The following is a 22095-nucleotide window of genomic DNA, read 5'->3' as shown; positions in this document are numbered from 1 at the left end:
AATGCTACATCTTTTCGTTTTTTTCATGATGCTAATATGTGAATATGTGTTGACACATATTCAGCCTGTTTTCTATTCACTTATGAATGTTATAACTTACCTTCCAGGATGATGTAATATAGTTTTTTTCAACCAGTTTGTAAAATAAATTACTTGAAAAAAATGCGACTTATACTCCAGTGCGACTTATGTATGGTTTTTTCTTCTTCATTATGCATTTTTTGGCCCCTGCGACTTATACTCCGGTGCGACTTATAGTCCGAAAAATACGGTAATCCTTTTGCACTACTGCCCTTCTATGTAGCCACAGGGGGGCCTAAGTCTGTCTCAGGGCCTCAATCACACACATTCATACCTAGGGGCAATTTAGAGTCACCAATTAACCTATGAAGCATGTTTTTGGACGGTGGGAGGAAGCCGGAGTCCCCGGTGAAAACCCACGCATGCACGGGGAGAACATGCAAACTCCACACAGAAAGGTCCCAGTCGGGATTTGAACCGGGGCCTTCTCGCTGTGAGGCAAGAGCGATAACCACTGCGCCACCGTGCAGCCCCTTCCACAGGATCTACACTTAAAAAAAAAATTCCTAATTTATCATTAGATTTAGGGAATAGAAGATGAATGCAGTAACATTCACAAAATGTCTCCTGGATCTCAGACTCACAACAGCAGACAAAAATATGGTAATTATCAGATTCACTGAATATGCTTTTATTAAAAAAATCCTAAAACTGTTAGTCATGTTGGAAAAACCAGTAGCTTCTTTTATTATTATTTTTTCTTTCACTATTGTCTGGCATTGACTTGACCTAACAATTGAAGGGAAAGGATGTTGCAGCAGCACCGAGATGAAATGTACACCTCCAAACTCTACAATCTTGAGTCACTTTTACTTCAATAATGTCTAATAATGTATTCAGACTGAACACATTTTGTTTGCTTAAAGTGAACCAAAATTGGTTCCATGGTTAATCTGGAACTAGTGAATAAAATATCACACAATAGGCAAAAGCAAGATTTTCTTGCTTTCTGGTGCTGCATGAATCGTAATATATATAGAAAATATATCAAAAATAAGGTTATGCTTTATAGGGTCACAATGCATGTGTAAATTTAAAAACTGAAGTAATTTAAAAACTGAAGTAATTTATGAATTCTCTAGTAGCACAAAGTTTGGTTTAATCAAGTCTGTAATCAATTCATTAATTATTGAGACCAACTTGTATCAAAGATGTGTTTTTTTGTTCATCTTTTTAATCATGTAAAAATATGAACAATATATTTGCAAACTTATAAAAGTGTGGAGCTGTAAATTTAGTACAGACTTCAAATAATTGGAATTGGGATCAATTAAATTAACAAACTCTGGACCAAAAATGCATTTTTAAAAATTATTTTAGTAAAAACAAAATGTTAACACTTCTAACATATTTTTAAAGGTAATAGTAACTTGAATTAAATCCATATAGATGTCAGATGCTCATACTGTACAGGAATGTTCACATGTCCATATTATGCCTTAAAATCAGCAGCTGATATTTCTTAACTGTTTACGATGGACAAAGTCCAGACAGTAAACCTTCCCCACACACAGTTAGCTGTGTCAGTGACTGCCGCTCTGGCCGGTGTCTTTGACCTGTTTTATCTAGACACAGATAATCAGGGGTTGGAAACGGGGGACTTGCATTTGATCCTAAGAGCTGTTGCGATGAAGACACGGGCGACCAACCTTCGAGTGAGGTTACCTTTATTTGTGTTTGTTTCTGAGGTCATTATCGTTGCCCTTTATGCTGCTTTTGTCACCTATGATGACCAAGCCGATGCCAGCTTTCAGACCAACCAGACAATTCCCATGCACAATGCAGTCTACAGGGATTACCCCGTCTTCACTGACATCCAGGTCATGATTTTCCTGGGATTTGGATGCCTCCTGGCCTTTTTTCGATTCTATGGTTTTGGAGGGATGGTCTTCAACTTCCTGACTGCAACTTTTGCGATCCAGTGGGCAATCCTGGTGCAGGGCTACTTTCAGTTTTACCATGATGGTAAGATCTACCTCGGAGTGATTAATCTTATAAATGCGGAGTTTGCCTGTGCCGTGGTTCTTATATCTTTCGGGGCAGTTCTGGGAAAGACCAGCCCATTGCAGCTGCTAGTCATGGCTCTGCTGGAGGTGCCGGTGTTTGCAGTCACAGAGTGGGTTGTCCTGAGTTATCTAAAGATCAATGATGCTGGAGGCTCCATTCTCATTCATCTGTTCGCCTGTTATTTTGGTTTGGGTGTGACGTTTGTGCTACACAGACCGAGTCTCAATGAAGGACATGCAAAGGAAAACAGCAGTTACCACTCTGACATCCTGTCTGTCATGGGGACCTTGTTTCTCTGGGTGTTCTGGCCCTCCTTCAACTCAGCTTTGACCTTTAAAGGAGACGACCAACACAGAGCCATCCTCCACACTTTCATCGGCCTCAGCGCTTCCACGATCACAGCCTTTGCTCTCTCGACTCTGCTGAACAAGGACGGAAAACTCACCATGGCTGACGTTCAGAATGTGACCCTAGCTGGGGGCGTGACAGTCGGGGCATCGGTGGATATGATGATTTCTCCTGCAGCTGCATACGTTTTGGGTATGCTAGGCTGCACTGCATGCATGTTGGGTTACAAATACCTGAGCCCCTTTTTGGCCAAGCGCTGCAGGATCCAGGACCAGTGCGGGATACATAACTTGCATGGACTAACGGGACTCATTTCATGCGCTGCGGGGATATGGGCCATACTGGTGGCTGATGAGGAGGTTTACGGTCCCAGCTTGTATGAGATTTTTGCCCACAGAGCCCCTGTGGAAGGCGACCCTCAACTGGAAAAGCTCCAGATGCTGATTCCAGGATTGAAGCCAGGTTTGGGTCGGACCGCCCAAGAACAGGCCCTCTTCCAGGTTGCAGCTGTTTTCTCCACAGTGGGACTGGCAGCACTTGGGGGTCTCCTTACAGGCTTTGTGTTGAGGTTGCCGTACTTTGCACCCCCCTCTGATGACCTCTGCTTCGATGACAGACTATTTTTTGAGGTTCCTCAGGATTATGACTCACCCCTTCAAGTTAATAACATAATGATGGAAGACACTTCTGCATGATGTGTAACATTTACACAAATACAAGAGTTTGTAACTTCTGAAATATTATTTACTACCAACAAATATTGTGTTTTTATTTGTGTGTTTCATTGCGCAACTCATCATGTTTTTACATTGCATTGTGTTCCACAAATGTATATGTTTCCTTTTTTTGCAATTTATTAAGAAATAAAATGCAATAAATTAAGCGACGACATCTTCAGAAAAAAATGGAGTTAAAATCTTTATATATGATTATTCATTTTAAAAAAATATTATTTTGAATAAAGGTGAGACACAAAATATGTACCCATTTATTTTTTTGTTTGTACCTCTTTTTGATATTTAAAAAAACAAATTGATAGCGAGCCTTTAAAAGAAAATCTTTCTCCCAATCACATAGTTTTACACTCAGCTGCTCAGTCACTTGTGGCCCTGAATGCTTCACAGGAGCACTCACGAGCCTTACTCCAGTAGGGCGACAAAGATGAAGCAAACACTGATAGAAATCTGTTACATCCGGGTTTGATGCTGTTAGTTAGACTGGAACCAGCGACACTCCAGCCTAAAGTCCACGTTGCACCACTGCCCTCATTTTTTGACTCATTTGAATCAAACTCAAACTGCACGGTGAGACAGTGGTCAGCACTATTGGCCTCACTGTAAGAAGACACTGACTTGAATCCCAACTGGGACCTTATTGTGTGGAATTTGCATGCTGTGCATGTTCCTCAGGGCACTCCGGCTTCCTCCCACAGTCCCAAAACACACCTCACAGGTACATTTGTTACAATGAAGTGTTCCTATGTGTGCATGTGTGAGTGTGTGCTGAAGTGCTTGTAATCCGTGTATCATTCATTCATTCATTTTTCAACTTAAAATCGGAAATGAAAATAATGAACAACCAACCGTTTTTTAGTTTTTCGATTCAAAATCCAAAACAAAAAAAAAAAAAAAAAATCAGTGACCTGAGGACATGACAATACATCCGTTCCAGGTAAGAATCAGTTATATTACTTTTTTTCAGTCTGTCTCTGACGATATGAGTTTGCTACTTTGACAAGCTAGCTATTGCTAACTCCAAAACGGGGCATGCACAGAGTTCTAATGGAGACGAGAACGTGTTTAGTCGTCCGTGGTGAAAACGTCCCAGAAACTTGCTCCGAGCCTCGGGCACGTTCCTCCCTACAGGCGAGGAGTCCCGGTAACTGAAGCCACATTTTCTGTTGCTTTTGACGAGAATGTAAATGTCCGTTTTTACCTGTAGCTATTTCCTGGGGTTATTAAACCCATGATGTAGTTAAATATGAGAAGTTGTTGGCTGTACATTCAATGAAAAGCACTAATCAGCATTGTCTCATCTATTTCGAACCACATTGTCAGAATGTTTGAGACGGAGCTCGCGGCGTCCCCCACATGTCTGGTATGTGCTGCTAGCCAGCTAGCGCTTGCATCAAACACCGCAGATCAGTGACAAAAACTGAGCTTTGTTTGGCTAATTTAAGATAAGAAACACGAAATATGAAACAGTCATCGTGGAAGCATGTACCAATGGACAATAAATAGTAGTCAGAAAAATGGTTATAAATTTTGGCAGGGAAAACACATTTGCCATAACAGCTGTAGCCAATAAATCCTGACTGATTAAATACTGTCTGACTTATATTATAAGTGTGACTAGATAATTAGGACTTTTTTATTGTTTATTTGTTGTTTTCATTGCAAAATCATTTTACAATCCATGATCCCCTTTCACAACTCAACGACTCCACCCCTTCCAGCTTGGTTTACATCTGTCAGCCTCGTTGCTCTGGCCGCGGAGGAGGTCTTGCGGTGATTTATCGTGAGAAGTGGAAAGTACTCCCGAATCCGTGTATCATTCGTTCATTCGTTTTTCAACTTAAAATTGGAAATGAAGAAAAAACGAAAAAACAACAATTTTTTCGTTTGGGATTTTGAATTTAAAAACTATAAACGAATGATACACGGATTCAATCATTGTAGACGAATTGTGATTTCAGGACTGTAGGGGGAAAAAAGAATGTCAAAGTTTGTTTGGGATCTCATCATTGACACTATAGGCAGAACAGCAAAGAAAACTGAGTGTTTAATAAAATCTGTACTAAAAATGGACATCGAAAGAGGTTTCAAAATAGGTAAGGTGGGGTAAACTATAGTAAACTGAAGTTGGCTGTGCTAAGTAAGAATGTATCTCTAGAGCATTGTAAAAAAAAAGAAGTATTCCACCACACATTGAGAAAACTAAAATGATCTACCCTAATCATGCTAATAACATATTTTTTAACAACTAGTATTTTGATAAATCCAGATAATTACATAAAATGTTTATTATTTTTCTAGTAGAACTTGGAGGCCAAAATCTTTTTATGAATAACCCAGGTGTCAGACTCAAACACAGCTCACCACTCACACAGTATTAGACATATGTGGTGAAGGATTCAACAACTCGTACTTAAATTTAATAATAAAACTCAGGAATGTTAATATTAAACTTTAAAATTGACCTCAGTTGTAGTAAACTGGTATATTGACAATGTTTACACAATCTCCAATTATTTTTCATCTTAGTCTACAACTAGGAGTTATCTTCACAGCCAACTTTGATTAACTTCTTCACCACACAATATTTAATACTACGACTACTACTAATAATTATTATATTATTATTATTATTCTTAATATATTAATTTTCTTCAAATCAGCATTTTGTGCACACTTTTCCAGACCAAACTAAGCTAAAAAAAAAATCCAGAGGGAGAAACGTTCCTTGTGTCCAGCAGGGGGCAGTCTCGGCTGCCACAAGCTGAGAAGAACAGTCGAGGAAGACGCGGACTGGAGCGGAAGAAGAACACGAGCCCGCGTCTTACTGGTGGGGAGTATCAACGGGTTACATAACATCAAAAACTTACTTTTCCTGAGCTTTGTGTTTTCTTCAGAGGCACACAGCACCCCCGAATATCTCCAACTTCACGGTCACCGTGACCATTTGGATTCGGGACGCCGTTTGACCAGCTTCTGACGGTAAAGTCATTGTTTGCTAATTCAGCTCGCGCGCTCTCGCGGAAATGCTGCTGGCAGCCATTTTTTGCCTCGAGCTGCGAACGCCTTTTTTCTTCGTACAAAACTCAAATCTTCGACGCTTCCATCGTTTTGAAGTAACAATGCTTTCAAAATGTTTCACATTTTAATGCTTTTTATGTGTCCAATTATTTTTTAGTTGTGTCCGTCGAATATTTGTTTAAACCGGCCTTGCAATTAGCTAAAATTATGACGGCGTCGACAGGATTTTCGGGCCTAGTTAGCATTAGCTTTATGGAGCGCGTGCAAGAAATTAAACTGTAGATTCCAACATTTCATTAATCTAGAGGAACGTAATTCCATGCCGTGCATAATTAAAAGTAACTCCTAAATTTCAGTATTTTGAGCTAATGACCATACTGTCAAAAATACATATACAATCTAATATCAGTTAGCTCTCCCCATCATGTCGTCTGCCATTGAACTCATGGCTTGCGTCTGCATAGTTCATCGTCATGCACATGTAAAATAAATTCCTCCCCAATTGTTTGTGTTCACAGGGTCAATATGGCTGACGACTTTGACGTTGAGGCCATGCTGGAAGCGCCATACAGAAAGGTGGGTTTAAAACATATTCTATCGATGCCTTTATTGCTGTTATACATGTGTGTTAGATTTTATCCTGAAAAACTATTTTCTTTGAATGTTGTGGTGTGAGTGTAAAGAAGACAATACGGAATTATAAATAAATCCACATCTATCTCTCTTTGTAGACTTCCCTAATGATATCTCACCTCTACTCCCATGAATTCATCTTTGATTCCACTGTGAACTGTGAAAAAAAAGGAAGGTAGTTATTGTGCATATACTGATGTACTGTGGTTCACTTTAGGAAAAAAAGAGATCCAAGCTAGATCATCTATCATCTAATCTATTTGGTTACTACAAGGTGAATACCAATGAAAAAGCCCATATTTACCTTTCCCGCAAAGGAGGCAGTATTCAGATTTGCAATCTACATCTTGATGGTGGCCCTAGATGTCTAGCTTTTAATGTAAACAATAACGTAAATATGCATTTAGACAAAGATAAAGTGACTCCACCGTCTTCTTGCAGAATTTGTTACAGGTGCTTGTAAAACCTTTTTGCTCCAAGCGGGAATTTGTACTTGTTGGATATTTTCTAAATTATTAAATGTCATCAAGTTTCCTGTTACCTGCAGAAGAAACTGTCAACCCTTAACTGGTGTGCAAATTCTATAATTTCATGAATGACAGATAGCACCTTTCTATTTGTGAATGTGAATACTGCTTCTTTGCATTAGAAATCTGTACATTTAAGTCAGCATTTTATTTTATTGCATGCTACACAAAAGGCTTTTTTAAACATTATTAGATTGAGTAAACTTAGATGTTTGCATACCCAATGTTTTAAAAATTATATAATTTCAGTTATTTTTCCTTCTGAAGACAAAAGATTGTAAGTATATATAATGCAAACTACTGCTATTGGTAATGTAACAGGTGGCTGATTTAATCTTTTTTATTTTTCTTGGGCATCAATATTACTAAGAAGTGTGAATCCCTGTTTGCTTCAGGGCAAGATGTGTGACAGAGGTGGCATCGAGCTCTTACAGTCCAAGAACGAAAATGGGTGAAGATCACTGGACTGACACCAACCACACAGGATCTCTTTTAGTGTCCATGGGCAATGAGTGGTCACATGATTAGGCACAAATAGTGGCATTGGTACGACCTGCTAGAGGGGAAATGATGGAGATGACTGTCAAAGCTTCCTGATTTTTGCTAATATGTTGGACACGCTCCCTTACCTTTGCATTGTTGCATTAAGTACTAAGCAGCTATGTAAAGAAAAAAAAGTGGGATGGAAAGCTATTGGGGTGATGGAAGCTCACTGTCCAGACTTGAATGTTTGCAGTTTTATATTATTAATTAAATGTATTCTACATTTTCTCTTGTCCCACCCCACCCCCTTTACCTTGACGACTTGAAATGTTGCCTCTACGTCCTCATGATGTTCTTCTATAAACCTTGCTTAGGACGAGAACAAGTCCTCTCATGCAAATGGACATGATGATCACAACAAGAAGTAAGTTATTTATGGTTATTGTCATTTATTGTTTTTTTATTTTTTTCTGACTTTTCATTGGGGCACACTTTCTTAAAGGAAGAGGAGAAGTCGCAGCAGGAGTCGCAGCCCAGGCTCCAAGAAGAAGAGAAGTAGAAGCAGAAGCAAAGACAGAAAAAAGAGTAAGAAGAGAAGTCGAAGTCGAGAAAGAAAGCGCAGTCGCAGCAAGGAGCGCCATCGCAGTCGATCCCGGAGCAAGGATCGGACTGGACGTTACAAAGCACGGAAGAGCCCTGTGTAAGTTCCCCTTTAGAAGTGATACTCCACTCATATTAAACATGAAAGGGTTCTCTTTTCAGTCCAATGCTCTTCAGGCAGTTTTTCTTCATTTATGTGGATATATCTTAAAATGTTAGTGTTCTTTCTTTTGTTTTCAATTCTTTTGGAAATAATTTTTGTTTCTTTGTTTAAGCCGGAAGCGGACAAAAAGTCAGAGCCCGCCAAAAAAAGAGAGAAGTCCTGTCAGGTGAGATGAGATGGTCTTTACATTTGTCTTTTTCGTTTTTTTTCACCCACAGAATCATTCCTATTTAGTTTAGGGAAATAATAACATTACATTTAACCTGTGATGGTTACCTGAAAACTTGAATATAAGGAATTTATTTAATTAAAAAAAAATCAGGTTCTTTTTTCTGTGTTCAAGTTTTCTCTTTACTAAAACTTGTTGCACTGAATTTTATGGAATTAACATGTTGTTGGACACTGTACTTAAGCTTTTTTCTACTTTAAAGGCAACCAATTGACAATTTAACACCCGAGGAGAGGGATGCTCGCACCGTCTTCTGTATGCAGCTGGCTGCAAGAATCAGAGCTCGAGACCTGGAAGACTTTTTCTCTGCCGTCGGCAAAGTCAGTTTTATTTATTTATTGTTTTCTTCTCCCTAAAAAAATATCCACAAGAATAACAGAACTTTCATTTGTGGGATTATTAATGGAACTGTGGATCATTTTCTTTGTAGGTAAGAGATGTGCGAATAATCTCTGACAGAAACTCCCGGAGATCAAAGGGCATCGCATACATAGAGTTTGTGGAGACGTCCTCTGTACCTCTGGCAATCGGCCTGACTGGTCAGAGGCTGCTTGGAGTTCCCATCATCGTCCAGGCATCTCAGGTCGGTTTCATGATACCGTTTGAATTTATAGCTGTTTTGTCGTACTAACAAATGTATTAAACATAACCTGCCATACCAGGCAATTATTCAAACTAATAGACATTTTTTTTTAAACACTCATCTATTCTGTTCTCATGTTAACTCGTGAATACAGAACTGAACTTGCATAAATATTCAGTGTAAAGTATTAAATTGTCATATTTGTCAGCACAGTTTAATGTCTTGCTTGCATTTACAGGCAGAGAAAAACAGAGCTGCAGCTGCAGCAAACAATCTCCAGAAGGGCAGTGCAGGTCCAATGCGACTGTATGTTGGATCACTTCACTTTAACATCACTGAAGAAATGCTGCGAGGAATCTTTGAGCCTTTTGGAAAGGTCTGACATGCGGTCCTTAAGTCCAAACCTTTTACATATGTAGGTTTAGTTGTCATGTTACTTTTTTTTTTTTTTGTAATTATAGATTGAAGGTATCCAGTTGATGATGGACAGTGAAACAGGAAGATCCAAAGGCTATGGCTTCATATCGGTAACTAATATTTGTATATCTTGCACGGTTGTTTGCTGCGTATCACACGCTGACGTTTTGTCATGAAGTTTGCAGATGCTGAATGTGCAAAGAAGGCTCTGGAGCAACTGAACGGCTTTGAGCTGGCGGGCCGTCCCATGAAGGTGGGGCATGTTACAGAGCGCTCCGACTCCTCAACAGCTAGTTCATTCCTGGACAACGACGAACTGGAGAGGACCGGGATCGACCTTGGCACGACAGGCCGTTTACAGCTGATGGCTCGACTAGCAGAAGGTATGCAGTCAGAAATCCTTAGTTATCACTTTTAAAGCTAGTTTGATAAATAATTAATTTATAAAGCAGCTGTATCAAATTTAAGATGCTACAAGAGAATTGTTGGTCTTTAATCATAACCCACTGCTGATGTTGCCGCACTTTTCTTCCTTTCAGGAACTGGCTTGAAGATCCCTCCTGCTGCTCAGCAGGCACTGCAGATGACCGGGTCCATACCTTTTGGGAATATGGCTGCTCCAGCAAGTGAGTCAGGGCAGCAGAAAGCAGGTGTTTTTGCATTTCTTTGGAGAAAGACAATAATAACTTTTTTTTTTTTTGCAGTTCCAACTCCAGCTCCAAGCCAAGCCTTGAACCTCCCATCACAGCCGCTGGCCACTCACTGCCTTCAGTTGTCCAACCTGTTTGACCCACAGGCGTAAGGACTTTCTTTATTTTTGCTTACTAAGTGCAAAAAATGATCTTTTCACTGTGGGGACTTTCAATGATAAATTCAAGAAAGCGACTATTTCGACTTAATACACAAATACCTGATTTTGTTTGAAACCAAGCACTGGGTAAATCACTCATCAGTTTACAACATTGTCAGCAAAAAAAACAAAATTCTCTGGAGGAAAAACTGCTTTTCTTGAGGTGTTTTTATACCTTTATTTTTTGGACAAACAAAAATTTGAATCTCCCTTTACATTAGATTAAAGCCTTTTGAAGTGTTATTCTGCATCGTAGTATTATATTAGTCATTACAACAAGTCGATATAATACAGAATCAGAAGAATTACTAACCCCTCAGTTGACTCTGTTTTTCTAATCAAGTTTAAGAGAAAAATACTTCTTTTTTTTGTTTTCTCCCAGTGAAAATGACCCTAGCTGGGCCTCAGAAATTCAAGATGATGTGATTGAGGAGTGCAACAAGCATGGGGGAGTTGTTCACATCTACGTTGACAAGAACTCTCCCCAGGTAGGTAGAAGCACTCAGGCTATATGCAATGCTGAGCTACAGTTAAGCAAAGTATATGAATGTATCGTGTTGAAACGGTTTATGTAGAAAAAAATATTCTAATATTCCCTCTGTTCTCTTGATGCAGGGCAACGTATATGTCAAGTGTCCCTCAATACCTGCAGCAATGGCAACAGTAAATGCACTTCACGGACGTTGGTTTGCACGTATGTAACATTTTTCTGCATTTAGATTATTTATAAAAGTAAACTTATGTGTTAAAATTAACTTATTTCTCTCTATCCTTAGGGAAGATGATAACTGCTGCCTATGTTCCTTTACCAACCTACCACAACCTTTTCCCAGACTCCGTAACGGCAAAACAGCTTCTAATGCCTTCTCGTCGATAGTTTGACACCTTTCTGTTTGTGTAAATACATTTGTATGAGGTTATGAAAATCCATTCAAGAAAATGCAATGAAGCTAGGTGGCTGTGTGTAATAAATTGGCATAATATTCACCATGAATGTTTTATTTTCCCTTTTATTTTTCTCATTAGCTTTTTTTCTTCTTTATCTTTTGTATTGTAAGCTTCCACCAATAAATAATCTGCAGGCATCCATTGGTCTGTTTTAAAATATTAGCCTGCTTATTCAAGCCAGTTTTAGATTTATCAAACATTGCAAATAGTTCAATGTTTTGGGTTTATAGGCTTTAAATGCCAAAAGTGTATAAATGTCAACATTTGGTTGTAATTTTATACAGTCTTTTTTTGTTTTGTTTATTCTTTTATAAAGACTGCTCCCTGTCCGTTTTGTTTTACCACATTTGGGGAAGCTCATCAGTCCGGGTTCAATTTGAAATGCTTCTGTGATTAAAGTCTTTACAGCATTTGAGCCCATACTTTCATGTCTCATTTCCAGCTTTATTGAATTCCATTCAGTAAGATTTGTGTTGCACAAATTGGCAAAAACGTAGTTCTTAAATAAAATTGGCACGATTTAAAGAACTTTCACTGCATGATTTTAAATATATACAGTGGTGAACAAAAGTGTTGGTACCCCTCAGTTAAAGAAGGACAAACCCACAATTCTCACTGAAATCACTTGAAACTTACAAAAGTAACAAAACATTTTTGAAAATTAAACAATCAAAATCAGCCACCAATTTTGAATTTTTGATTAACATAATTATTAAAAAAAAAAATAATAATGAAACAGGCCTGGACAAAAATGATGGTACCTCAATAAAAGATTGAAAACTATCTGACCAGAGTGACATGATTAACTCAGGTGTGTCCTTTAATTGACATCACAGGTGTTTTATTTATTGTTACTTTTGTAAGTTTTGAGTTATTTAAGTGAGAATTGTGGGTTTGTCCTTCTTTAACTGAGGGATACCAACAATTCTGTCCACGTCTGTATATATATATCCATGCTGCAGATCGTTTAAATGAGTATTCGGTTCTTAAATGGCCAAATTAAAGTTTCATTTCATTACAAGTTCAAGGTCGACTAATCCCGCGGTAGCTGGATTTATTTCTGAAAATATCATTAAACTCCGCATTTATTTTGTCAAAGGACAATTTCACATCGCAAAGAATAACCGTCAAAAAGCAGAGTTTGGGGTCACCAGCGTGGAGCTTTACCTGCATCAGCGCTGTAAAGAAGATGGCGCCCGTGCACCATTCAGCCAACATAATGGTGTAGCCACGAGACCTGTGCTATCGCGAGACTTTACTGCGGCTACTTAATGGTAAAAAGTGAACGTCAGTATTATTTTATTTTTTTGAAATGACAAATATATTTTAAGTGAATTGTTTCGAAACAGTTAAAATAAACAACCTTCTCATAATCATGAAAATTATTTGATAAATCAAAATGGCTCAAAAGGAATGTGACTAAGTTACAAATAAAATCATTGAAAAAAAAGAACTTTTTAAATTCACATTTACTCTAAAAAATATGCAAGATTTTTTTCATTTCCAATAACGAGTTTCAGTTTTAATTTGTTTTTTATTTTAAAGGGCAGTGAAGAGGGTACACTTTAAAAAAAACTATCAGAATATATATCTACATATATTATTTTTGAACATTTATTCTGCTGGAGAAAGAGGGGGATATATTTTACAGCGAATTAGTGATATTTCACCATACAGTGATTCCTGACTTTAGTGATTGTTTGCTGCTAGATTTTAGCTACATTATGTGAGAGGAAACTTATTTATAAAGGGAAGATGTCTTGCTAGGATCTCCTCATACTCCAGGCTTCAACTAACTGACTAGTATTAAGGATAATTATAATGAAAACAGGCCCTTGCTGATACACTAGAGTAAGAAAGCTACCTGACCTTTATTTACTATCTACCTCTCATGCCCGTTTTCCAGCTCTCTCTGCAGCTCAACACTGGCTCTGGTGTGTTCAGTCAATCAGAATGTGAACACAACTAATCCAGCTAATCAGCAAACAATGCAAAAAAAAATAAAAATAAAAAAGCTGAAAAACAGGGAGAGGGGCTACATTAAAAGCTAAATGACAGATATGGCAACAATTATTTGTGAAAAACTTTTAATACAAATGTGTTATGAAGACTGTAAGTTTCTGTAGTGTTAAAAGGGGACAATAGTTTTCCCAGATTGTTTTACATGTGTTCTCTACTGGTGGCTTGACTAAAGATTTTTAAAGCCTCCCCGTATCACATTTAGTCCTCTAAAGTAAAGCTTAATCTCCACGTCAACTCCGGGGTTAACTGTGCTAGATGTGTGCTAAATGCTTGATTAAGTGTTTCTCCCATTTTTCTTTAGCTTTGTTTAGCAAGTCAAAAGCATGAGTTGAAGCAACAAAAAAAAAATTATAACGACCTAAATTAGCATTTTCTGTTCAACAAATGACACAAGACAGGTTTAATGCATGCCCTGCAAACTTTATCTTCTAACAAAAGTTTTTGAACAACAAAACAGATTTGACTTCAGAAAACCTCAACGTTAACATGAAGTTGGCTTTTTTTCTTCAAATATTAACTTTTCTTCCACCAGAAACTTGGCAACACCTGCAAAAAAAGAGGAGCAATTTTAGGCCTTTCTTTGAAAATCATTAACTGGATTTTTTAAAAACAAACATTTTCACACAAGTAAAAGAACCCCCAACAATGTTGAACTGTTTCATCTCTTTCAGAAGTTTTTCAATCAACTGTGTCCATGTTTCCACAGCAATTTTACACAAAGAACAAAAAACAATTTGTTGTTTTTTTATATTCTTTGTGTGTGTTAGGGGGAAAAAATGAGAACAAAGCACTTAGGAAATATTGATTAAATTGTAGAATCCACAACATCTTTTTCAAAACCAAAGCACATTTTTACTTAAAACAACTGGATGTAAACTGTAGTCAGCTTTGTTAACTCAGTGGGGGGTTACTGATTTAACTCTTCAGAGTTCAGCTATTAATTAACATTAAACAGAACCTTGCATCAGACACCTCAAACAACCTCAGAAAGAACTTTTTACTGACCTGAAAGGGCTTCACTTCTTTGGAGAACACTCCTTTGCTTGATGAGCCTGCAGGACAGCGATGGCCTCATCCACCTGACCAGACATACACAAAGATCAATCATTAGATTACAGTCTCCATTTAGATAATTACACACAAGTTAAAGCTCAGATCTAATGAATGCAAACCCAAGACTGAAAAATGTTTAAATTGGTGCAAAATGAACAAATCACTTGATAAATCAAACTGAAGTCAAACTAAACACCCATTGTGGTTTTAGTATTCCCAATGTGACAGGTTATGTCATACAGACAAGACATTTTTAATTTCAGATTTTCAATTTTCTGAAATACAGAAACCAATTCTAATCTTTTTTTAATGATACAGATCTTCAGAAGCTAATTCTTAATACAAACCAGCTCAAAATAAACAAACATTGTATATCTTTTCACATAACACAGACTGCTCAAGACAAGCCAATCATAACCGCCTTGGATTTCAGGGACTCTGGTGACTCCAGCATATGCAGCAGCTCAGAGTTGTCGATCTCCAGCAACATCCCAGTAATTTTTCCTGCCAGGTTTGGCTGTAGAGCAAGGATCAGAGGGTAAAGTCGATCTCCTGTGTGTCACAGCAGAGGGAGAGAAATCATTCAGAAACTGCTGGAATGTGTTTACAAAAATAAAAAAGGTGAGCAATCCTCACCAAGAAGCTGCTTCTGATCCATGGGTGGAGCTGCAGCCAGCATTGAGGTGGTGAGCAGCTCTGGGCCGAGGATATGCACAGGTGATTCCACCACAGGCACAGCGACAACCTATGCACATCAAGTAGAACTTTTTTAAAGTTTTTTTTGCTCGTTTCAGACCCTCCTCCAGTATTTTAACCCACACTGTGAAATGCTATCAGTTGATCAGAGGTAGCAGCTCAGAGCCCCAAACATTACCTGTGACCTTGTCATAGGTGCAGGAACTGTCACAACATGCAGCGGGTTTCTCACTGCAGATGAATACTTGTACTGGCCACTTCTGAGGGCACCAGCTACATCTGCACGCCCTCCTATAGTCTGAGTCCCGATGTTGTCTGAAGGATATCAAACAGGCCACAAACCATCTTCATTACTGAAACATTCAGAAACGGGTGGCGTGTTACCATCACAGATAAAGTACTTGTCTTTTGTGTGGATGCTGTGATGCGTGGAGCCTGAGTGGAAGCCTGCTTCACTGTAGTAATTGTGGTCGATCCACGACGAGCAAAAGGGCCACCGACAATCTGGGTTGAGTATGGGTCTGAAACAAGAAGACAACACACATACAATTAAGAAATGTACTTACCTGCAGCTGCATAAAGGATTAAAGAGACATAAGACCTCACCCTGCGGTCTCTGTGGTTGTCCTGTCCAACGAGGGACAGACCTCACATTGGTGACAGCATTGTGGTTGTAGAAAGAGCGAGTGGGAGGCTGCAGAAACAAGTGGTTTCAAACACAAGGCATGCACATTAGAAACAGTCAAAACAAATTAGACCCTCATGAGATGTTGCATAACTGTGGGTTTCTCTGCTTCAACTACCAATGTAAAAATAGGAGTAATTAAGAGGGACATGAGTCCTGCAATTACAATTAAAATACTTTAGACACACCATCTCACTATTATAGACAAATGAAAGGTGTATTTCACTTGTTTTGGGGTTGGTGGTTTGGAGGGGCTTTGTGAAGACTCCCACAGCAGTTTTTGGACATATTTCCATTGCATGTTTGTAATGCGACCCTCAGTGGTGGAACATGTGCTGTAACATGATTCAAACTATTCACAAACTCCTTCAAATTATCTTGGCCACTGTTTCTGTAATTAATCTACTAAACTAGAACCCCCTGATGCTCCTCTCTCTTCAAGTTTTAAGTTGAAATAGAGTATGCTTGGAGAGGAAATGTAGAACTACAAGAGCTTGTGGGAGACATGGCAGACAAAAGTGAATCCACCAGAGGGATCTGTGAATGCAACATAAACTGCATTCTAACCAAACCCTCAAGTGATTCAAATAACACTATGAAACAGTGGGTCAGAATCTCACTGTTAAAATGCAAGACTTTCTAGATGAAAATGATCATCCAGCTGATGTCTTGATTGTGAATTGTGGAATCTGTATTTTTAGTGTTTTCTTTGATCTTAGACTGATGAAGCTACTTGGATGAGTGGCTGAACATTTCAAGAGAGGCAAATAAATCCAGAAACTACAACTCAACTCAAGACATGCAACACTTTGTTACTGCTCATTACATGGTGTTATAAGTTATGGGCTCATAGAATATAGCTCAGTAACTACTGGAGCGAACCTTTGTTTGGATTTACCAATTTTTAGGTTATTTGTCTCAATGAAATCAATTTTTAATCTGACAAGTTGCTTAGACAGTTGAGAGAAGTGCAGAAAGTGGAAAAGGGGAAGTAATAACGCTTGAAGGTCTGCTACCTTCCTCCCCTCTGCTCACCAATGTTCTGACACCGGAGTAAAATTGATTATCTGAAGTGGAATTTAGAATAAAACAGGACAAAAGATTGATGCACTTAAAAGAGAAAAAAAAAAGTTAACACCTTCCTGAAATAAAAACAGATGGGGCTAACAATCCAATATAAACAGATTTCTCTGATTTTCAATGGATCTATAAACTGAAATTTCTATGTAAAATTTTGAATTAGATTTTTTTATATTTACTTCAGCTAATAGGAATTGGTAAAGTGTGACAAAAAATGATGAAAAGATGGAAATCATGGAGGAGGAATTTGATTTTTCATAGCACATAGTGTACTCTTGCTGTACCGCGACAGATTTTTATTTTCAGCGCAACTTTGAGTGCTTTTTTGCAGTACCGTGTTCTAAGTTATGATTGGTTGTTGATCTCGACAATCTCTTCAATACCATGTCTCCTGTATAGAGACAGTACGAGTTATTTTCCTATGAGGATTTGAACTTTGAGTGTTTCAACAAAGAAATGTATGAACATTTCTGTTCAAGAAAAGAATATAAATGTGTAATGAGGGATTTTAAGGTTGAAAACATTTGTAATCCTTTGTGGATTTCCCCCATCATGGGTTATTTATGGAACATTACCTTTGCGATATACGAGCGGACACTGTATTTTTTGTTAACTCATTGTTTTTAAGTCCATACCTGCGGTACAGTCATGTAGTATCCAGACTGGTGGTATGAATCAATTATTGGGCTGGGCATGGTCCTCAGGGTGGCCAGTCTCTGCATGTACTTATTTGTAAGGATTGCTTTACGCTCCTCCCTGCGTTGAGCCAGAGCAACGTACAGGGGCTTGGTCGCAACAATTCTACCGTTCATTTCCGTTACTGCTTTAGTTGCTTCCTCTGGAGAGGAGAAACACACAAACCCAAAGCCTTTGCTTTGGCCGGCCTCAGTCATCACCTGGAAGAAGCACAAGAGATCAGGCTCAGAAAGAGTTAATGTAGTTGACTCAAGGCTGATTGAAAGAGTATTTAAAGTACAAACTGTGAGGACCATGACAAGTTCAGACTGATGAACAAGAGGCTGTCAGACCTTTTTACAGCTGAATGAGTAAAGCCTCACCTTAGCACTAGTGATGGTTCCATAAGGGGAAAACTCCTTTCTTAGTCTCTCATCGTCAATGCTATCATCCAAGTTCTTCACGTATAGATTGACGCCCTAAAAAAAGATTTTAGAGATGTTACTTTTTAGTGTTTTGTATCACTAAAGATGACCAAAAAAAAAAAAAAAATCAATTTCACATTTAATTTTGTGGTTCTGTTATATTTTGATTAAACTCATGTGGTGGCACTTTTAAAAAAATATATATGGATGGATCCAGACTCTACAGTATTTCTAAAAGAACTGATGAACACTCAAAGCACAGTTCACTTATTACAAAAATATGAAAAGTATGTTTAATTTTAAACTGCTGCATATTTACTCTTTACATAGAGTTAAATCCCAGTTAAAAAAGAACCAAAACAAAACACTAAAGATAACTGTGACCAGCAGAGAAGTAATTTGCAGATCAGTTTTAAGTTTCTCTAAAGCTGCTTATTCCAGTCACAGAAAAAAACCCAATACTTTTAATATGATAAATAATGCTATGCCAAACATCAAAGTAATAGTTTCGCCCTCAGCAAGGCACTAAACTTCCATCCACCTACTGACACTAATGTGCTGATTAGTTTGCCATTTTATGACCAAAAGTACTCAATCCAACATTCTAATGAATACCAAGTGTTGCAAATATTAAGAAGCTATACAACCTAACAATGTAAAATGTGTCATGAGAACAGACGTGGAAGTTAGGCCCAATCCGAATCCTTCCCTTCTCTCTTCCCCCCATTTGAAGGGGTTTGTGAAGTGGAAGTGGTGTCTGAAATATATTTTTTAGCATCCTCCTCTCCAAACCGAGAGATAAAACCCCTCCCTTGTGAGGAAGTTCCACGTCGTGCTGTGCCCCAGAGGAGAAGCGCTTTTCTTCACACAGGTGTGCTCTGAAGCACAGAGGCTTACATTTAAATGTAATTAATGACTGTTTGTTGACATGACCTTTTTAAAATTTGAGACACTATTTTTCGTAACTCTCCCTTTGGAGGGATAAATAAATGTCGGTGAAGGGAGAAGTAGTAGGGAGAAGGGAACAATTCGGACTGGGCCTTAGTTACTTTTGAAGAAAAAAAATAATTAAAAAGCATTTAGCAAACATCACATAGAGCAGGACCTGATAACGCTGTATGCGATCTTGTTTGAGTTGGTCAAACTTGCGCTTCAGCTCCCCCTGGCGCTCCAGACGCTTCTGGGCTCGCCCTACATAGATGATCTTCCCATTCATCTCCTTTCCATTCATCTCATCGACAGCCTGAGTAGAAAGTTGAGTTAAACCAAACAGAAAAATATACATTTAAATATAGTTTATCAAAAATTACCATGCAGTTGTCAAACTATCATTTAATTAAAAAAAAAATAAAAAAAAATAAAAAAATACTAAGCAGACAAGTTGGAAATGTTTAAAAAAAGGGTTTTACCCCTTAAAATAATCTTTCCAGGGCCTATTCAGTGTGCCAATGCCTTTTTTAATTGAAGTAAATTGGAATTAATGTCCAAAAACAAAAAAATTCAATTTGGGGAATACAACAACGTCGATGTTAAAATGTCACCAGAAAGGTTAGACACTAGCAGCATAACAGGTCACAATACTGGCATAAGGGGGGGGGGGGTCTAAGATACCTGCAACATCATGAAATCTCAATGATATTTTTCAGTCACCATTACTTGTACTAAAGTTTAATGGAGGGGTTAAAGTGTTTTTTTTTATGTTTAAGCAAAAGGCTTGGGTAAGTTTTTGGTTTAAAAAAAAAAAAACAGTTTAAATTCAGGATGTTTAAGTTGTTTTTTCTAAGCATGTTCTTTGCTGGTATAAAAAAAAAGAAAGAAAGAAAATAATTATGAAGTAACATTTTAAGATGATACTTTAAAGACAAATTCATTAGGATGGATGTAACCTTCTGAGCATCTTCATGATGAGCAAAGTTGACAAAGCCAAATCCTCGTGAACGTCCCTTCTCATCCTTCATGACTCGAACGCTCAGGGTCTTCCCTGAGACAAGACAGGATGACAATGATTCTTTGACACTGCACACATTTAAGAAGTTGTTTTCTTAGTTCTCTTACCAAATGCAGAAAAAACTTCCTTCAGTTTTTCATCCGTCAAGTTGTCTCCAAAGTTTTTGATGTAGATATTCGTGAACTTCATGACCTTGGTACCAAATTCTACCTCCCTTTCTTTACGAGACTTAAAGTGGCCAACAAACCTGAAGTCAGAAACAACCACCCCCCCCAAAATAAAATTACTAGTCAAAGAATGAGGAAAAAAAATCAGGTGAGATTTGTCCACAACTTTAAAATATTAACTGGATAAAACATGAGTGAATTCTATATTACAAAATATAATAAAGTTAATACATTTAAACAAAAACAGAAAGTATCTCACGACTTATTATAAATGGGTTTTAATTTGTATAATCTTTTTAACATAACCATGCTCATTCCTATAAAAATAATTACAAAAGACAGAATTAAACACAAACCCTGGATACAAAGCCTGCTAACAACTGACCTAATCTGGGAGAACTGACATTTTTTCCACAGGGAGCGGAGCTCTGGGTTGACAATACCATGTTCCACCTTTTTACCTGTCTTTTCACTGAGCAAAAACAGAGAAGTAATCTGCAAACAGTCTGGCATTTTTTCCATTGATTTTCATGTTAAATTTTAACACTTTCTTCTCTACACTTTGCCTGAGCTTTTCATTCAGACAGCTTGAATGTAAGGTCCAAAATTAAAGTGCTCACACTTTTCTGTCATTAAGCAGCATCCCATTCATGGTTTCAATGGCTCGGTTTGCAGCCTCCTGGGTCTCAAAGTGAACAAAGCCATAGCCTTTGGATCCTCTCTCATCACAGACAACCTGCAAAACAAAAGCTAACAACTATGGAGACTGTGCTGTTCCACTTCATATCAGCTCAGTATGATCCACTCACAGAACCAACTTGGCCTGTGTTCTATGACTTACCTTGCAGGACAAAATATTGCCAAAGGCTGAGAAAGTATCATACAGCGCCTTGTTGTCAATAGAGTCATCTATGTTCTTGATAAAGATGTTACCCACACCAGACTTCCGGAGAGCCGGGTCGCGCTGAGACCACATTATTCGAATTGGACGCCCCTTGATGACATCATAGTTCATGGTATCCAGGGCACACTCCGCTAAAACAGGATTTAGACAGACAGCCTAAGCAAATCTTATTTTAAAAATAAAATGTTAGTCATGAGGCACCAAAGTCATGCAACGGACATCTCCCCATAATTCGTGCAAACAGCACAAATCAAAGTTGGAAAGTCTTTAAAGACTCACTCTGATCATCTTTTGATCTATTTTCAAGGCGCTTCCCAGTGGTCTTATTTATAATTATGGTATTTTTTGCCTAAGAAAAAAAACTGTGTTGTTTTCTAGGAAACAGAAGGAGAGTTCATTAGAAATTAACCTCTGAGTTGTAGGCGGGCCGAAGGGGCTAAGTAACTCCACCCACTCTTCCCCTCCCGTTTGCTGAGAGCTCTTTGTTTATGCAGTCTCCCACTAGCTTACAGCCCCTCACAACCCCAACCTAACATTATTGGTGCAACAAAAATGGCGAGCGATATTGGAACTATCCAGCAACATAGTTTTGAGCCAGATACTAACATCTATACATCTCTTCTTAGACTTGAAATTCACTACAGTACATGTGTTGATTATCAGTCTACTTCTCACACACACCTGAATGTAAGATAATCGTCTGCTCCTTATTCACAAAGATTTGAATCAAGAAATAATAAAAACAACATTTTTAGTTTGATTTTCTTGATATAGGTCCTCCATCAGAAAAGCCACAAGAAACAATCATTTTCATTG

At 38.1% G+C, this 22095-nt stretch overlaps 3 protein-coding genes across 8 annotated transcripts in view; 2 read left to right on the top strand and 1 right to left on the bottom strand.

Moving 5' to 3' along the window:
* Positions 1-3427, top strand: part of slc12a5b (solute carrier family 12 member 5b) — a 37851-nt gene extending 34424 nt beyond the window's left edge. The window contains exon 26 of the mRNA XM_036212780.1: positions 1836-3427. Within this exon, the coding sequence (XP_036068673.1) occupies positions 1836-3131 (1296 nt within the window). The 3' untranslated portion in view covers positions 3132-3427. The remainder of the gene's footprint in view (positions 1-1835) is intronic.
* A 2507-nt stretch (positions 3428-5934) lies between these two features.
* On the top strand, positions 5935-12039 carry rbm39b (RNA binding motif protein 39b). 5 transcript variants are annotated; one of them, XM_024292991.2, is made up of 16 exons: positions 5938-6152; positions 6710-6767; positions 7042-7098; positions 8209-8258; positions 8337-8534; positions 8710-8763; positions 9029-9146; positions 9257-9409; positions 9648-9785; positions 9871-9936; positions 10005-10209; positions 10366-10452; positions 10531-10624; positions 11059-11164; positions 11292-11370; positions 11453-12039. In XM_024292991.2, the coding sequence occupies exons 2-16, from the start codon at positions 6717-6719 to the stop codon at positions 11551-11553; spliced, it is 1557 nt and encodes a 518-aa protein (XP_024148759.1). In that variant the 5' UTR covers positions 5938-6152; positions 6710-6716; the 3' UTR covers positions 11554-12039. The 5 variants fall into 5 exon arrangements, with proteins under 5 accessions (XP_024148755.1, XP_024148757.1, XP_024148758.1 ...); XM_024292987.2 differs by having other exon boundaries at positions 5935-6152; positions 10366-10624; XM_024292992.2 differs by lacking the exon at positions 7042-7098 and having other exon boundaries at positions 5939-6152.
* A 2006-nt stretch (positions 12040-14045) lies between these two features.
* Positions 14046-22095, bottom strand: part of LOC112159117 (embryonic polyadenylate-binding protein) — a 12040-nt gene continuing 3990 nt past the window's right edge. The window contains exons 3-17 of one of the 2 annotated variants that reach the window (XM_024292985.1): positions 21217-21410; positions 20996-21111; positions 20761-20847; positions 20316-20455; positions 20147-20241; positions 19366-19503; positions 18219-18314; positions 17796-18056; positions 16002-16089; positions 15797-15916; positions 15574-15710; positions 15336-15444; positions 15121-15251; positions 14652-14725; positions 14046-14192 (exon numbers count right to left, since the gene is read on the bottom strand). In XM_024292985.1, coding sequence (XP_024148753.1) covers positions 14663-14725; positions 15121-15251; positions 15336-15444; positions 15574-15710; positions 15797-15916; positions 16002-16089; positions 17796-18056; positions 18219-18314; positions 19366-19503; positions 20147-20241; positions 20316-20455; positions 20761-20847; positions 20996-21111; positions 21217-21410 — 1775 coding nt within the window. In that variant the 3' untranslated portion in view covers positions 14046-14192; positions 14652-14662. The remainder of the gene's footprint in view (positions 14193-14651; positions 14726-15120; positions 15252-15335; positions 15445-15573; positions 15711-15796; positions 15917-16001; positions 16090-17795; positions 18057-18218; positions 18315-19365; positions 19504-20146; positions 20242-20315; positions 20456-20760; positions 20848-20995; positions 21112-21216; positions 21411-22095) is intronic. The other variant, XM_024292986.1, reaches the window with a different exon arrangement.

Source organism: Oryzias melastigma, linkage group LG7 (genome assembly GCF_002922805.2).
Source record: "Oryzias melastigma strain HK-1 linkage group LG7, ASM292280v2, whole genome shotgun sequence".
Taxonomy (NCBI): Eukaryota; Metazoa; Chordata; class Actinopteri; order Beloniformes; family Adrianichthyidae; genus Oryzias; species Oryzias melastigma.
This window is presented reverse-complemented; position numbering and strand designations above follow the sequence as displayed.

What these genes read in the sequence shown, in the direction of transcription:
- rbm39b (XM_024292987.2), top strand. Translation starts at nt 6,717, where the DNA reads ATGGCTGACGACTTTGACGTTGAGGCCATGCTGGAAGCGCCATACAGA. An exon ending in TCATCGTCCAGGCATCTCAG is followed by an intron (nt 9,410 to 9,647) that starts GTCGGTTTCATG and finishes TTGCATTTACAG; the next exon opens with GCAGAGAAAAACAGAGCTGC. An exon ending in TCACGGACGTTGGTTTGCAC is followed by an intron (nt 11,371 to 11,452) that starts GTATGTAACATT and finishes CTCTATCCTTAG; the next exon opens with GGAAGATGATAACTGCTGCC.